This window comes from Myzus persicae, unplaced genomic scaffold (genome assembly GCF_001856785.1).
Source record: "Myzus persicae strain clone G006 unplaced genomic scaffold, MPER_G0061.0, whole genome shotgun sequence".
Lineage (NCBI taxonomy): Eukaryota > Metazoa > Arthropoda > Insecta > Hemiptera > Aphididae > Myzus > Myzus persicae.
The window spans coordinates 258,108-276,124 of NW_019103867.1; the positions used below are offsets into that span (position 1 = coordinate 258,108).

General features: G+C 29.9%; 1 protein-coding gene across 2 annotated transcripts in view; it reads right to left on the bottom strand.

Annotated features, from left to right (window-relative positions):
- The window catches only part of LOC111035653 (eye-specific diacylglycerol kinase), a 233,386-nt gene that overhangs the window by 200,107 nt on the left and 15,262 nt on the right, over positions 1 to 18,017 (bottom strand). The window contains exon 1 of one of the 2 annotated variants that reach the window (XM_022317352.1): positions 4,062 to 4,228. The exons of the other annotated variant lie outside the window; for it this stretch is intronic. Coding sequence (XP_022173044.1) covers positions 4,062 to 4,075 — 14 coding nt within the window. The 5' untranslated portion in view covers positions 4,076 to 4,228. Of the gene's footprint in view, positions 1 to 4,061; positions 4,229 to 18,017 lie in introns of those variants that run through there. 2 annotated transcript variants of the gene reach the window in all.

Consider the following 18,017-nt stretch of genomic DNA (forward strand, 5'->3'; position numbering starts at 1 on the left):
ACGTACGTACGATGTTATACATAGCCACATAGACTACATACAGGTATACACGTCATGATCATATTATATATACCTACCTGCGACTGTAATAATAATATTGTCATTAGGTACCGTTCGACGGCAGTAAAGTGCGCAGCGCATTAATTAACTAAATACACGTTCGCGGCACGTGCAGTGTCTCTGAGTGAGTGCGTGTCTCTATATGTATACATACCCACATACATAATAATGTGTAATAAACGGGTGGGTTATACGTCGTTATTGCCGGCACGCAAACACTGATGCTGCTGCTGCTGCTGCTGCTGCTACTGTCGCTGCTACTACTACTGCTGCTCCTGCAGTCACATAACAGCGTGTCGTTACGATAATATCCCTTACATATTATATTATATTATAGCTGGCACCTACATACACACTTTGATGACAGTCGCGGCTGGTGGTGCAGGGACGCGTCTCGTGCGTCGATTAATCGCACATTCGCATTGACTGAGTGTATTTCCATACACGTCCGTCTATAAGCACGACAATGACTACTATTATTGGGCTTCACACACACACACACACACACACACATTAGCCTTTTTAATACGACGATGACGCGCTCACACACTGCACTATTATACGGCTGGGACGACGACTATGTAGGTACCGCACACACGTTGACGTTACGGGCGTATAATACCCATACTAAGGGTTATAGAATAATTTCTCATACGTGACGCATATATTATTATAGCAAATCGAAACTTACGTTGATGCTAGTTAAGATCCCTTTATACAAGATTACAATTATATAACGTTTACATTTACATTAGGTATGTGTACGTTTTCGTGTAATTAGTTGAAACGGAAATTTCAATTCGTTTGTATTCGAACGATGCATTTTTAAGTGAAACCAGATTAACACCCCAAAATTCGAGTACCTACTGAAATTAACTGGTTCCGATAAAACCGACAATCCCTTTATACATTGTGTTTTATGTCAGTGTGTGTGTGTTCTGTATAATAATATGTATAAATAGGTAATAATGCTGATTGCAGCAAATAGTAATAGTTGCGTCCGTCTCAATTTGTAAAACACGGGAGTTCCGTACGGACATCGATCAAAGAACCGAGTAGTTACGAGTCAGGCCTAGTTTGTAAGTACCTAACCTACGTATGTTACTGTTTATCTAATAATAAAATTATATTATATACTTATATCTGATTACTAGTTTAGTAGTTATTACGTTCTTAGTATCTATCGACCCCTTGCATACTACAGTCATTATATCTGTCCAACAACTCTCCCTTGATATTGAATATTTAACGGGCAATCCCTAACCAAGTTACAATAGGTCTTATGTTTAGTGGACAATAAACATTATACAAATTATTAAAATAATTCGAGTAAAATGGGTAGGTGTACAACATTGTTGTGCGCACAGGCAGTGCCAGGTGTGCCGTGGCGCGTGGAATGTGGTTATTTGTACAAATTGTATTCATTCCGTGTCTATGTTTAATGCTTAGACTACAAAACAAATAGCACAAATGATAACCCACGAGGATGAGCTATGAACAAATTTAGAGAACCAATGAAATAAAACATTCACTAATAGTGATATAACTCATCATTACCGTTCAATGTTCAAGTTCCATCGTAATAGTGATAATATTAATTTTTATTCCAAGGCGTGTATTTCTACTACCACTTTAACTACCTAGATTTTTAAAAATTGTATTGAAGTGAATCTTCTTCAGGTGTGGAAGTAGGCTCAGTCCGTTGTGACTTAAAGGAGTTACGGGTGTGGATTACTAGACACTAAGGTTTTTATGGTAATAAATAATAATTCATTTGTCTTATATTTGAATAACTAATTTTGTTTTAAAACATAAGCCCAGCGACTAAGGCCATCATCTGTTGTAGGGGTATAAACTGTGGTAGAGGTAAGGTCGGTACGGTAGATTGTTTTTTTTTTTACGATTGTTACTGTTGTTACGGTTGTTATGGTAGGTAGAAAACACGTGTATGACGTGTTGCAAGGTTCTTAACTAAAATAACTAACTAACTAACTTTACTGAAATATAGAGAGACCAAAAGTTACTACACAAGTTGTGATGAAGAGCGATACAATATTTAGAAGAATAATTATTAGTTAACCTGTGAAAATATACTGTAAACGTCTCGTTCAAACGTATCCTACACTGTTGTACGCAATGAATCAGTCTATAATATAACTTAAATGTTTCAACTTATTGTTAAATTTAAAAGTTAATATATTGTATAAAAACTAAAAACCGTACACTAAAAATAATATTTTTTATCCAAATTACAAGTAAATAATATTCTCAAAATTAAAATTAAATTAAACGATGTTTTTATTTTTTTGTCAGTTAAACAATGTAAGATGAAGACATTTTGGGAATTCCAATTGAAAACAATTATTTTTTTATTTTAAACTCGGCTATACAAACTACAACCATAATATTTATTATTATACCACAATCCACGATTCAGAAAATCACTGGATTTTTAAGAACTAATTATGTTCCGAAACTTTTGTTAGTAATTCAGTATACTACTGTCTTTAACAGGAATGAAAATCTATAGAAGGAAAGTCAGAATACAAATTAAGAAATTTGATCCAGATTTTCTTCTTAAACTTAACAAATGTAGGTAAGGTATTCACGTTTAAAAGTATATTTACTTTAAATTACATTTCTATGTTTTAGTGAGCCAGCCAATTAATTGCACTATCAAATATACATATATAATATTATTATATTATTCTTTCAATTTCTTATTATGTTGGTTCTTCATTTAAAAAAGTTTATTTTAAAAGTTTAACATTAGAAAACCAATTAAACTTAAAAGTAAATTAATAAAACATTTGTGTATTTGTAATTATAAATGTATAAAATTAAAAAAGTTAACCGTTTTATTGTAGTCTACATGTTTTTAATGATCAATAACGTTCACGATTTAATTTATTCACATATTATTGCCTTAAGTTTAGCATTTCCACCATACATTTACATGGATAAACAATCAGTTTTGAATTTTGGAAATATTTAATTATTTGCTTTTGATTAGCAAGTTTTGGCAACAAAATAAATGTTATATATGTATACAAAAAAATTTTAAAACTATATTATGTTGAAGCACGAAATTGTCCAATATTTAACTGAATAATCAATAATAATATAAGTCCCTGGAGATATTACTATAGATAATTAGGTATAGTAAAATAGAAATTGATGTCGATAAAATCGAATTGCCGAAACTTCGTCGTGTTTCACAATTTGTCAGTAGTTTTTTTTCTTCCACCAAAGTAAATTGCCAAAAAAATTAAAAACTCTCGATGACCGTCATGATAAAATGTCTATACCTAGTTGACAGGTCGAATGATTAAATGTTATAGTAAATAGTGCATTTATAGTTTATACTAGACAACGAACAACAATAGGTGACTGAAATATTGGAGCAACTCTTACTTCAATTCTTAAAATGACACCACATAAATTTCGATGATGGATTTGATTTTTTTTCACTTTATCAAAACTGCAATTATTTGCTCATTACGCATTTGGATACGCTTCAATTTAAAGTTATCCACGATATTGTTAAATCACATTAGTCGCGTATCGATAAAATATTATGCAAATATTTTGATGATGTTTATACCTAACAGGTATAGGTAGACAGGTAGATACCAAGTATAGGGTGTGCAATTAAAAGTAGAACCTATACGTGATTAATATTTCAAGATCTTTCGTTAGAGAACGTTGTTATTAGATTAGTTTGGGATTGCGATGCAGGTCAAAAGTTCGACAAACTGGATTTCCCCTGGGTAGTGAACGGAAAGGTGACGGGATGTTTAAAATAAAAACAGAAGGGAAACAATAAATAACTGGGATAGGAAAAAAAGGGCCGAGTACGCATTCTCCTGTAAGCACTCACTAGTCACAATACGGACGACGAGGGAACTTGGCAGCATAGCTAGAGAGATGAGATTTGTTCACAGAGTAATAATATTATGCAAAAGGATTTATCATCCGTGTACGCGTATGTATTTATTTACCCGTCTGGAGGCATCCCCGAGCTCGCTGAAGATCCCAGCTTGACCACCGTAGTCGGAGGAAAAATGCCAAAACCGATGAGCAAACGGACGAAATAGAAAACGGAAAACAATAAAAAACAAAAACAATAATTATGACTGCGATAACAACAAAAAGCAATATATGGACGTGACCGCTGCAAGTATTCTCGCTCCGGGACACGTATACTCCACTCAAACCACCAGGATGAATCCTTACACGTTCTTCTTCTTATTGGATTATAATATATGACCCGCCAAAGCCCTAGAAATGTCTAAGTGTTTCCCTTCGACCACTACGACCCCAACCACGGAGAGTTAGGCGATTTCCAGGCCACGTATATAAAATGTGTGTAGTTATATGTATATGTGTACACTCGACTTTGAAGAGAAAGGCGGTTGTTTTTAAACTATCTTAATAAATAAGGCCACGACGACACGCACACAATTAAGGTTATGTTATAAATTATTTTATTTTAACCGACAAACAAATTATATTCGTTCACTTTTGCTATGATATAATGTGTAACATTTTATCACCCGTTAGAAATACCAATATGTACCCACCTACTCATTATTTATACTTAAGTTGACGATATCTCAGAAACACTAATATCGTATTATATTCTCGGATAAAAATATTATACTTGTGTAAACTCATACCAGCCATTACTGTTAATAATAAAAGCAAAAATTAGATTGTGCCTGAACAGTAAACAAATAATATAATAAACTAAGTAAATACAATTGTAGAACCAAATAATAAGTAAATGGGGAAGTATATAACATACCAATAGATTTTCAAGTTATTCATATTAGTATTAAAATACATTTCAAATTTAAAAATAACATACTGCACAGCATTATCTTAATCTGAAGACAAATTAATAAATAAACCCAAGATGCCATGGATAACAGAATGGCTTGGTTCCTGGTTTGATTAATTTATATGCGTAGCCATGGAGGTAGGGATTAAGTCATCTTTGAATTTTCTCAAATATATTGATTATTAATGCTTTTCACGAGTTCCAATGATCCTTACAAATAGCCCAATTACATACTAAAAAGAATCATTTAGAATCTTAGGACTTTTAGACAAAGTAGTTCAATACACAGTTGTTACATATGAAATTGATGAACTTATAATAATAACATTTGAATTACATATTATCATAATCAATATAAATATTATTCATACTTTAAGATGCCAGTGTTCCAAGAAAATAAAGAATTCAAATATTGCATTTTACAATAAAAATATGTTGCATGTATGATCACTCAGATCGTATAATAAATGCAGTGGTCAATAATTGTATTTTTTAATATTAATATATTCTATTTTACAAATCCAAACGAGATGGATTTCTTTTTATAAAAAATATATAACATTTTATTATATAAACAAAACTGTCACTCCATCTGGTGGATAAGTTCTTCATTGGACTTTTAGTGACCACAGTATGGTAGATTGTGCATTACAATCATTACATAATATGGAAGAACAACAACAAATAATTATATTAATATGTAGTAGATAGGTACTTATTAAAGACAAGTATATATAATAGATAGACAACTCCTGTGTTAAATTTTCAGACTGCAGTTAGCGCTCTTGGCGACTGTACGACGAAGCTACAATGGTACAACTCGCTCATGAGAAGTGGCACTAGCCTTTTACTTATATGACAAATTAGAGATGCATATTGTTTTCATTTTTAATATTACTCAATAGTTAATAGTTATTGAGAGCAATACGGTATAATATTTTATAATGGAATAACTCATAAGAATCTATAAGAAGTGGTATTCTTTAATTCCCGAAACTGCAAAATTAAATACTAACTATAGTTGTTGATAATAGTGATAATAACATGTTTCAAAAAACAAATAAATTATGGTAATAAGTTAAAAAATAATAAGAATAAAAATAGTAACACAATGATAATATTTGTAATATATAAATAAATATTTTAAGATGGTATTATGTAGGTGTACCAAAATAAGAGACACACAATCTAAAAACTAAGTACTATAAAATAATAGTATGAAAATATAAGCCTTTAAGCTGGCTCCAGCAAGAGAACACTCCAATTCAGTACATCACCACGCGACACCCTACCATCGAGACTGGTTAAACTATAGCACACACGAAACTTGTCTCATCACTATAATTTATAATATTTTGACTCTTGTCAATGGATAAAGTATTTTTAGCATTAACACAGGGATTCTGAGTTATAGATTCAAACATCACGATGTTCCAGATAACTTGGGGAGTTAAATTATGGAAACGCGCTAGGGTGCATAAATATGTGTTTATTGAACTCAATTCATCTTAATATTATAATATTTGATGTACACTGCAGGTATAACTGAAAACAATCACATCACACGTCCTTAATTGTTAATCATTAAGGAATAAATAAACACAGCAGACCAGTACATACTCGTATGTAGAAATATGGAGCATAGAATTCGCCCACCTCCCCCCAAATGCAAACGCATTCAAAAAAGATTATAATTGGAGTTAAATTATTAGAACCATTTGTTGATTGATATTTCTTCAAAAATAAACGGTTATTAATTTTTGAAGCTTAATAAAACCATAAATATAATCAAAAAAGTATCTCTTTAGAAAAAAAGTCAAAACCATAAAAACTTGACTTCCAATATTTTACGATACTACCTTAAGCAATTTCGAACACCAAAGAACCGTAGAAAACCGAAAAATTTAACACAAAAAAAACATTATTGTAAAACCATTCAGAATCAAAAAAAGTTAAGTGAAAATTCAATGAGTATCAATACAAATATATTAATAAATACTAATAATTTAAAGTACTTATAATTTAGATTCCTATAATATCAATTATAAATATTTTAAAGTTAATAGTTGTAACAGCATACGGAGATCTAAATGCTTAATTAAAATAGTATTTTACATACAAGTATTCGAATGCTAAAAATTGCTTTAACAATAATCATTTTACTCGAATACTTTACAATACCAATATTATAACATAATCCATAATATTACATTCATAAGTATGAATAATTAATGTGAACAACTTACATACAGACTACCTACTTACTGTAAAATGCTAATTCTAAGTTCTAATGGCTTAATAAAAAATAGTACAATTTAGTCCACTATAGACTACTGTTATAATTTCGAACTATTAAAATCATAAGTCGTATGAGAATTGTTCGCTGAATTTATACTTTAAATTGTATACAGAAAAACATAAATAACATTATGATCATTTTCTTATAATATTAATACGTATTAATATTTTAAAATAATGAAATAACCGAAAAATTGTACTTTTTATACACAATATTAAAATGTATTAAAATAAAATAAAACAAAATAAAACAAATAAAAGTTAACAAATAATAGGTACGAGAATTCCCATCAAATGTGTTATTAGTTATTACTTGTTATGGCCAACGTACAAGTTATCATTATTACGTTTTTAAGCGTATTAGTGCAAGCATGAATTTAATATTAATTGTGGAGGTTCTAGTTTTGTTATTAGAATGACTTACCAATAATATAAAATAATAATACCACTGTTTTGAAATAATGGGAAAAATCAATAAATTAGACTCTAGTACAGTTGTACTCATTTTGTGTACCTATTTAGCCTATCTATGACGCCGTGTCTTCAAATTATTGAATTATTATGAAACTCATTAAAAACATTTCATACTTGTGGCGAAATGCAATTTTGGAATTTAAATCCACTACATTTCCGATAAATATTGACCGATTTGTGGGATCAACTCTGAAACGTTGAAAGCCAATACTGCCAATACTGGGTTTATAATATTTTATATAATATATATACCTAAGTCGGTTGTTCTAGAGTTATGGGTTTAATAGAATAAAATAATATGGATTTGCATCGCTTACATACATAAAAAAGATAAATAGGTATTAGTCTTCAAGAGTTATACCACTGATTGTTCATAACTAATACATTAGTCTTAATGTGTTGATGTTTGTTAACATTGGGGAATGGACAGTGGTCGAAATGGCTCAAGATAAGTGGAGGGATGCCTTATAATTTAGATTTCCTGATATCATCATTACATTCTTCATACCTTGTATAGTATTTGATGAAAAATGTAAATACAAAAAATTAGAAGGATGTCATCCCTCCGTATTCCCCCCTTCTTCGACCACTGGGAATGGAAGAGTGTACCAAATATGTTTTATGATTTTTATCATTGAAGTGTGGTGAGATTTCGGATATGGGAGATTCGTCGTGAAACGTTAACCGCGAATGCAAAAGATTAACTCTCAAGGGATGTGGGTCGAAAGGTTTCCATCATAAACACCTGCTCCATCTGGTGGAAAATTTGAGTATTTCACGAATTTCCTCGTGATCAGAAATCGAGTGACGTATAGATGGCGATGTGCATTTGAACAGCACTAAAATGTATAAAGTAATTTTTTACCAACCACTTAATAGGTGCTAATGTAACGCTTATAAGTTTGAATAATATAGCAATGCCAATGAAAATTATACATATTCATTAATAGTTAACACATATCATAATGCACACAGTAAACTATTTAAGTATAATTTAAATAATTATTAATTTGTCTAATACAACATTTAAATGACAGTAGATCAACACAAAACTATATAATATATGTTGTGGTCACGAATAGGTATTAAAAAAATACCAACTAATGAATAAGACCGTGGTATAATGTTAACGTTCCAGAATATTATTGTCTTTAAATAGACATGACCACAAACCATATTATTATTATTACTATTATAAACGCTAAGGACTTAGCTAGGTAACTAATATATTTATACAATATACATAGACACGAACAGCTACTCAGGTATATTCACAATTGATATCCAAACAAAGTGATCCGATATATTTGCTATACTAAAATTCTCCAGCAGAATCTGGTATTCGAGCGTATTAAAATACGCATTATTTATTTATATTATGTTTGAAGTTTTTATTACATAATATTCATATTATTCTTGTTACCTATAATAATTGTTTTTATTTTTTATTTTTTGTTAAAACAACCCATATTTAAAGTTTTATAATCAGAAGCAGAATACTTTTCTAAAAATATGGATTGATATCTGAATGGAATATTGATTTAAACGTGTTTTTTAAACATCGACATTGGATTTTCAGTAAAAATGTAAGTGTTATAATAATACTCCAAACTATATAAATAAGTTATATTGAAAGTTTTTAAAAACACAAAAGTTTACTTAGAATATGAATGGAATGATGTTATTCGTAACGACTTGCGCTTGACTTTATACGAAACGTGTAACGACACGTGCGAGAATAATTTAATAGGCACGATCTCGAAATAAAAATGTGATTAAATTAAATTTTTTCTTGTGTCTTTAATAATTTGAACCGATCCTCAACGCGCTACAGTCAAGGTTCCTATATATGTGTTGTACACGTTTACCAGGGCATTTGCCTACAATGTGCGTGTTAGCGTGTTACAATTATTTCTATTTATTTCAATATACGTTAGCTATAAGTAAAAGTGTTCTATTATTATATTATCCAAGAGCTTATAACATATACAACGAGCATCTGAACATAGGTAAATATTTTATAAGGCGTTTAAATGTATGATAGCATACCAGTATGCTTAAAATAAAATATGAAAAAGTGAAGAAAAAAAAGTTTAGTACTCGCTAATGAATATAATACGACGCATGACATTATTATAGTATATATTATATTCATTTATTTAGAAATATTTTTAATTTAATATGATAAAATAAATATTATACATTTATTTATACACATACTGGTTTCCCCAATTCAAATAATGCAGCTCACTAATATACAAAAAAGATAGTCTATATAAATTTATAACACCACACGAATCATGCCTGATTATTACAGCGTTTATATTTAAGCCACGTATAATATGGACATGTTATAATTGTGGTTTATGGGATTTCACCTCAGAGTGTATCCAAACTAACATTAAGGCAAATGTAGAAAGAAACAAAACAAGCCGACAGTAGGCACTTGATGTGTATGGTAAAATCGCCCTGAGAAAAATACTTTAATCGAAAAACGGTTTCCTACATTCGAGCCGGCAGATCACGATGACTACGCTGTGTAAGATAAAATCCAAGTGGAATGAAAAAAACGACTGCAAAACAATAAGATGAAATATAGGAAACGTATACGTAAGAAACGCTACCTACAGAAAATGAATTAAAATAGGATTGTGGAACACAAGGAGGCTAAAGGTAGCCAGAACTAGGAGGATGATAATCATTTATCATTTATTAGAGTGCAACCTTGTAGGAAACTCGTGTGCCGTGGTCCTCTTTAGACCAGTTATTATAATAGAGGTGAAATAAAACTAACCAAGTATTGGCTGAACAAAGGTCACTAAGCAACACGATAAGCTGAATTAATAAATAGTAATATCATAATATGTACAATATATTAATGTGTATATTGTCTGTAAAACCACGTTTTAGTAAGTAATTTTCCAAATATTTTCACAATATTCGTAAGCCAACAGAGAATATCATATAATATTAGTTCAAACTTTAATTTCAGGTTTATCGAGATGAGTCCGATTCACCTAGAACTTTTTATTATCATGTGTTGTATAAATATGAAAACGACAAAAACTATGTGTAACGACGATTACCTACTCTATGTATATCGGTTTGTTTGCGGTTTTTTTTTTTTTATCGCAAAAAGTCCAACTCTATTACTCACGAAAACTGACATCTATTTTAGGGTATTTAACGCGTAGAATAAGAAACTATATAATTCCAGAACGCCTAGGATTCCAAGGATTATTATTAGAAATTTAACAAACTAAAAACTGAGGACTTCACACCCGCATGTACTGGCTCCATATCTTACAAACATAAGAACAACATAGTACATTTGTGTCCAAAAGTTCCCATTTAGTGTTGTAAGATTTTAATCTTTAAAACAAGTATTAGAGTGAATCAACCTATTAAGTTTAAGGAGGAAGACTCAGACACATGCGGGTTTCGTGTCCACTTTAAAAATATTTTTTTTTGTTTCATCGCCCTGTAGTATTCCCGTGTAGTAATTAAAGATTTATAATATACAGATTTCATACTCTTTGGTTCTTAAATTAATGGCTGGAGAACGTCAAATTAGGTTATGTTAATTGTAGTTATTCGAAAAAGTTTCTTTCTTTAGTAAGAAATATATTTAGAAAAAAGTCAAAATAGAGAAGAGTGCAAGAACAACAATAATTCTTTGAATTACAAATCATTCTTTATCGATTGTGTTTCCTTGAACAGAATAATTTGTTATTACATGAACATCTGCGAACATTTTAAATTTGTAACTATAAATATACTTAAAAGGATTATTAAAACTATGAAATTAAAAATTAATTAATATTGCTTAATAAAAGCCATTGTTATTGAAAATTTTCAGTAAGTATACAATTCTCGAATAATTTTCACTAGACATATTTAAATCAATATGTTTTAGTATTTTTTTTTATATAATTCATTGAATCGTAAGCTTCACCTATGATATAACTTTTTTTTTATGATACTGAAAATAAAACAATTTAAATCTGATTCAAATTTTTTTGAAAATTTGAAAATGTCTAATTTGTAATTCTAGTTATTAAAACTTTTGATTTTAAATTACATTTGTCAAAATCAAGTGATTTATTTTTTATCATTTTTCAAAATGTCAATATTTTAGAAGTAAGACTCTGCAATTTGAAAAATAATATTAACTTTTAAAAAATATTTAAACTTTAACAATGACTCATCTAAAATTCACATACAATATTTAAAAATAAATTGTATTTATTGAATTTAAAATGTTTTTTACTGCTGTATAAATTTCCCTCAACAAAAATAATAAGATTTCAAAAAATTGTAAAAATTAAATAACGTCGCTCTCACAATTAATGTTTTTACAATCAACAAACCAGATTAATAAATCGGCTATTTTAAGTTTTTCAAAAAAAAAATTGTCCGATTTAAATTTTACCATCAGTATTCAAATAAAAAAATATTATACTATGAGTGTAAGGCAACGCGTATAATTATATATATTTTTTAAAATATTGATTGGAACAAAAGTTATTTAATTTTTTAGGTTTTAAAATAAATTATACTATTGACCAGTTGGGTAAACAATTAATATTTTTGATGGGCCACATTAGGAATTTGGAAATTGTTCACTAGTCATCAAAATTCTGATCTCAGTAAAAACCAATAATGAACAAATATTATAACTTACAACTTTAGAACATGTAATATTTTTTTTCTTGTCTAAGGGCCGGATGAAATTCGTCCCCGGGTATCTCATTGGTGACCCCTCAACTTTAGTCGTACGTTTTCTAAGAACTTCCATTTACAATTCTCTTGTGACAAGCTTATCGAACTAATGGGCCTCCTCAGAACTCCTTTATTATTATTGTAAATATATTTCGAGTATAAACTACAGACTCGAGTGAAATATTTCGTACGAAATACCCTCTCGTTATTTATTCATGAACAAACGGATATATTATTTGCACCGAGTACCTACGAAACGTGTACAATACACGGAATTAGTGACCGTATTATTCGAAAAAAACAACATTGTCGTATCTATTTTATAGCATATATATTATATATGTATACTTAAAATGTTATAATCAACGAATTTCATTTCGTTCTTTTTTTTGGTCTCAGAGCGTATTATAGTTTTTTGGTTGAAAGAGTTTACCAATAAATTATGATTTTATTTGGTTCGTGTATTCGAAAATAATATTATCTTACAATAACCATGAAGGTACGTTTTAAAACTATTATTTGAACATTTTACACACCATTGCAACATATTTAGCTCCCCTTTAGAAAAAAAAAATTATTTCTTAAAATGTAAGGTATTACTACTATTTTGTGGTATAAACATAAATGCAGTTTAGCTTCCAAAGAATTATTGAAAAAAAAATTTCTGAAACCTATTTGGAAAAGTTCTGGAAAATGTCGGAAAAAACTGTAAAAAAGAATTTTTGGAAAATTAAAAATTATATGTAAGCTTAAAATAACCTAAGTATAAAAAAAACCAAGTTAAAAAAAATATACAGAGAAACTTGCCACTGTAACTTTACATTTGTCAATATGGCTTACGTATCTAAAATTAATTAATTAATTATCATAACTAACTATTAATACCGACGTTTCAATATTCATTCTAAAAATAACGTTATCTATCAAATATTTAAGTGGGAGAGTGTATTCTCAGAAACCTTTAGTGTATTATTATCAACTATCATTATTTATAGAATTTCTTTCACTTAATATTACTTTTCTAATTATTTTAGAAATAAAAACATTTTTCCCAAAAACCATTTTTTTATGAAATTTTTACATTTTGGATGGTTGCAGTTTTTTTTTTGTGGAAACTATTTTTTCCAGAAACTTAAAATGAAACTAAATTTTCCTATCTATTCTGAAAAAAACCTTAAAATAAACCCTGTTAATAAATCTTTTTTTTTTGGTAGTTTTCATCCCTAATTAAAATTCTGGTCTTAGAAGCCGAGAAACCAGCACTTAGCAGAATAAGCTTTCCTAACTTTTTTAATTTCTCGGACCAATTTTTTTTAAATTTGTTACTTATTAACATTAAATAATAATTAATAAACTAATATTTATTCTCGATATTCAAAGACTATAAAAATCATGTTGTGCAGCGTAAGTGTTTAAAATATAAAAATTCACCAACCCCAAATGGACTAAAATATTTTCCACCCCAGGCGACAGGGTACATTGGCCCCCAAATAAAATAATTAAAATATTTTTAAGTATACACACAAATTAAAATGTTATGGTATAAACGTGTGTCCTAGATTTATTTCTCGAAAATGTTGATCAAAAAAGTTTTTTAAAGGCGACTGCGACGTCTTTATAAACTATAATACATCTCATAATTTATATACCTAACATTTGTTCTGTTACGAGTTACAAGAATAACCCGTTTATGTTTCCTGTGAATTATATTGTGAATACGTGTATACAAGAGTGTGTGTATAAACTATATATTATGTATTATGTGTAATATATATTATAAAGGATATATAATGTAAATTTACAATTTCTGCTGTTAGACGTTATACAGCGCGCGTATTACAACTTCGTACATAATAGATTATTCTGTGTTATATACAACCGCATCGACAGTCAAGGTTTTGGTCTAAAAACAATTTGTCAACAAAATGTTTGTGTTTAAGATGTGGGGTATTTGTTCGGTTGTTTTGTATTATGTCTCATTCGAAGTTAACTCCCATGAAGTTTTCATTTACATTTGGCCTCTATTCTTTAAAAGATGGTTCTGGTGACTTCACGCTGTCAGTCTGGAGACAAATAAAAAAACAGACTCAGCACAAAACTTTATACCCTAAAACACACTTTTTTCTTTCTTTTTTTAGCTACCAGGTACTATGTGTCATTCGTTCAATCAATAAACAGAAATAAAGACATGAAAAGCACTGAAGAAATCATGTGAAAAATCGGTCTTTTAAAAGACGACAAATCTCGGTTCCTATTTTATTTGTTTCAGGTTATATACACGGATATTATATTGTAACTGTCTTTGACAGACATAATAAATATTGCAACTATACGTGGGAGTGGTTGATTGAAATGGGTGTGGGGGTGGGATGCAGAGAATAAACAAGATTATATATTGATATTGATTTCAATTTTAAAATTGAATTGTTAAAACATAAATTACGGGAATTTCACACTATCATGTATAATCAGCATACACTGTCGTTTATACTTTATATTTTACACGTAGGACAGATAGACGAAAAGTTTGAAAACCACATGACCAATCAAACCGATTGTTGACAGGTCAATCCTGCCTGATATATTCGAGAACAAATATAACATAATATTAATATTATTATATTTGTGCCCACGCGTTATCCACGCCTACAGCAGTACAGGTATATGACATCTAATACAGTTTTCATCAGCGGTAACTGTCATCGGGTTGTCACTTAGAAATATAATATTAAGTGACCTATTTGTGAATACGTCACGACATATTGTACCTACTACCTACCCTTTACGTAGTGATGACGTGATGTACACATAAACAAATGTATGTTTGGATGTATGGTCTTGTGGACATATTGTTATTTTGTTATATCAAGTATAACACGACCCGAAGAACCTTACTCTCCATTTATAGCACTATAATAATGCAACTTTACGATAAATCTCTCAATATGGAACCATAGTTTTGATTGCTCGACGTTGCCAAATTTCGACAACATATTGTCTAATAATAACATGTATTCACTTAACAATAGTAAATTGTCATCACGCATATTTAATATTACCTATATTACCAGCTATTAGCCACTAGGTATAAAAACAAATTCGTAAAATATTATGCCAATAAGCGCATTAACAAGCGTGAATACGACATATTAATTACACATTTTCAGTACCTAATATTATACGATGAAGAATTAATGGAATAATAAGCGATTACGAATATTTACCTTCCTAGTGTGAATAAACTTTTGATGATAATTATAGACAGTATATGTATGTCATATGAGCAAAACACGCATGCAAGCATGGAGCACGTGTCGTCTTTCACGGGTCAGACGTCTATAGAGATTCGATTTTGACAGAAAATATAATATAATGTTACAGTCGCGAGTTGGATTTAACGATAAGACACGTATACCTATATAGTATTGTACAATATCAATGTAATATTTTTATAAATTTTACGTTGTTCGTAAAAAAAAAAAAATGATATGTATGAGTATGACCGAAATATAGCTCCGACACGCGATGCTATATCCAATTTCTCAATAATTATATTATAAATAATAATGACCCAACTGCGTTATGATATATTATTATCAACGGTGGTGCACTTATTCCCATATGCACGACTGAGCACTAGGAAAGCAGCGTGGTCGCGAGGCTATAGAGTTGGTTATCCGGTTACCGGCAGTATGTAAAAGGGAAAATAAATACCTACTAACGTTCTAATAGTGTACAGTACCTACATATTATTATATTATTATTTATTATACTGATTAAATGATAAAACAATACTGTGCGTGACATCCATTCAGATGTTCGGTTTTTAGGGTGTAAAATATTAATGCAAACTCACAGACCATAGATGATGATTGACCGAAAATAAAATAAACACGATCCTGACGATGTCATCGCAACATATTCGGTACAATAATTATTATAGGCATTCACAATATACAGATCCACATTTTTGAGGTTCCAAATGTGGGAATTATGGTTACATAATCGGGATACTTCAATGTTTTTACTAGATTTACCTAAAAGTTGACGTGATACAAATTAAATTAAAATTTTTTCTTTTCAACTGTAAAATATTGTCTCAATTTATACTATTATGACGATATAACAACAAATTGGAGTAATATTATAATATATTTGTAATATGCTCCAACACATTAATTTATTAATAATTTAAATAGGTACCTAGTTGGTTTTCGCAAAAATAAATAAACCCTTTATAATAATTGTGACTCATCTATTTAATAATATGTATGTTCAATGTTGTAAATGCTTACCTAGCTATCAGTAAACAATCTTTGGCAAGACATTTAGATTCAAGTTTATAGTATAAAATATATTACACTATGATAAATAGGTCGGCTAAAATTCGGGCCAAAACATTGATTTCGGAATTTGTAAGGACACCAAATCGATACACTATTACTTAAAATATACTTTTGAAAGCATTTTGAGACTTGGCGAAAATGTGAATATATTTTTATCAAGTTTTTGTTTAGATTTTATAAACATATAAAGAGTGAACAAATAAAATATGGTCTCAATATGATATTCATATATTCATTGAAGGTGCAGATCGTTAATTTCGAAGCTATTCATGAAAAAATATTGTATATTCTATTTTATGGTGCTGTTAATTTTATATTACCTTCAAAATTTCTTTAGTTCTAATTAAAAACCGACAATCATAAGCAAAAAATAAGTAAATAAATATCCTTATTAACCCTATCATTGGTAAAATTGTTTTCTAAAATACCCGTATCTGCTGACTGCTTAGTTAATTTGAAGTTTGAACATCACGCATTTACGCATTTAAGCAGTTTCAGCACTTTGATAACCACTGGAAATAATAATAGGTAATTTTGTTTATCATTGCTACCAATATGAACATAGAAACGTAACGTAATCATAAAATTCGTTATCTTTTCCTTTATTTTTTTTTTTAAGTTGATAACCTGCCATCCGCGTATTTTATTTAAATATAAAAATAAATTCAATATCACGGACTAGGGACGTAGCTTTGAAAGGTTTAAGTGAAGACAGTGAAGTACACTAAGTACGAATATCATAGAAAACCATCCTTTTTTTTCACACTGTAGGTATACAAATATCCTTATATTATGTGCAACTACAAACAATTCTTAATAAAGGCCGTAGACGCTGGCTGGAATATACATATATTATGGGTGACTGATGTCCTTCTTACCTTATAACGCCGATCTCGATTCGTATTCCTCAGGAAACGACGCATTTTGTCGGCCCGGAAGTGTTGACGCTCGCTAATATATACGTATATTATGCAAAGATCGTTTCGACTGAACGTCGTCGTTCCGCAAAATACTTTACGCACTCACGAACAGTGACTCAAAAGCAGTTTGACCGAGAATTGTTGAGAACCCGAATGATGCAGGGAAAACATTTGACGGCATCCGGCGATTACAAAATACGCCTAACCAACAGAAAATATCTCTACAATGTCCGCTTGCGAATAGCGTAAACCTTAATACGGTTTTATACGACGTATTATACCGGCCGTCACTGTACAATAAGACTGTCACCTCGATCTCGAACACAAACTCAGCGGCACTAAGCCGTCTCAACA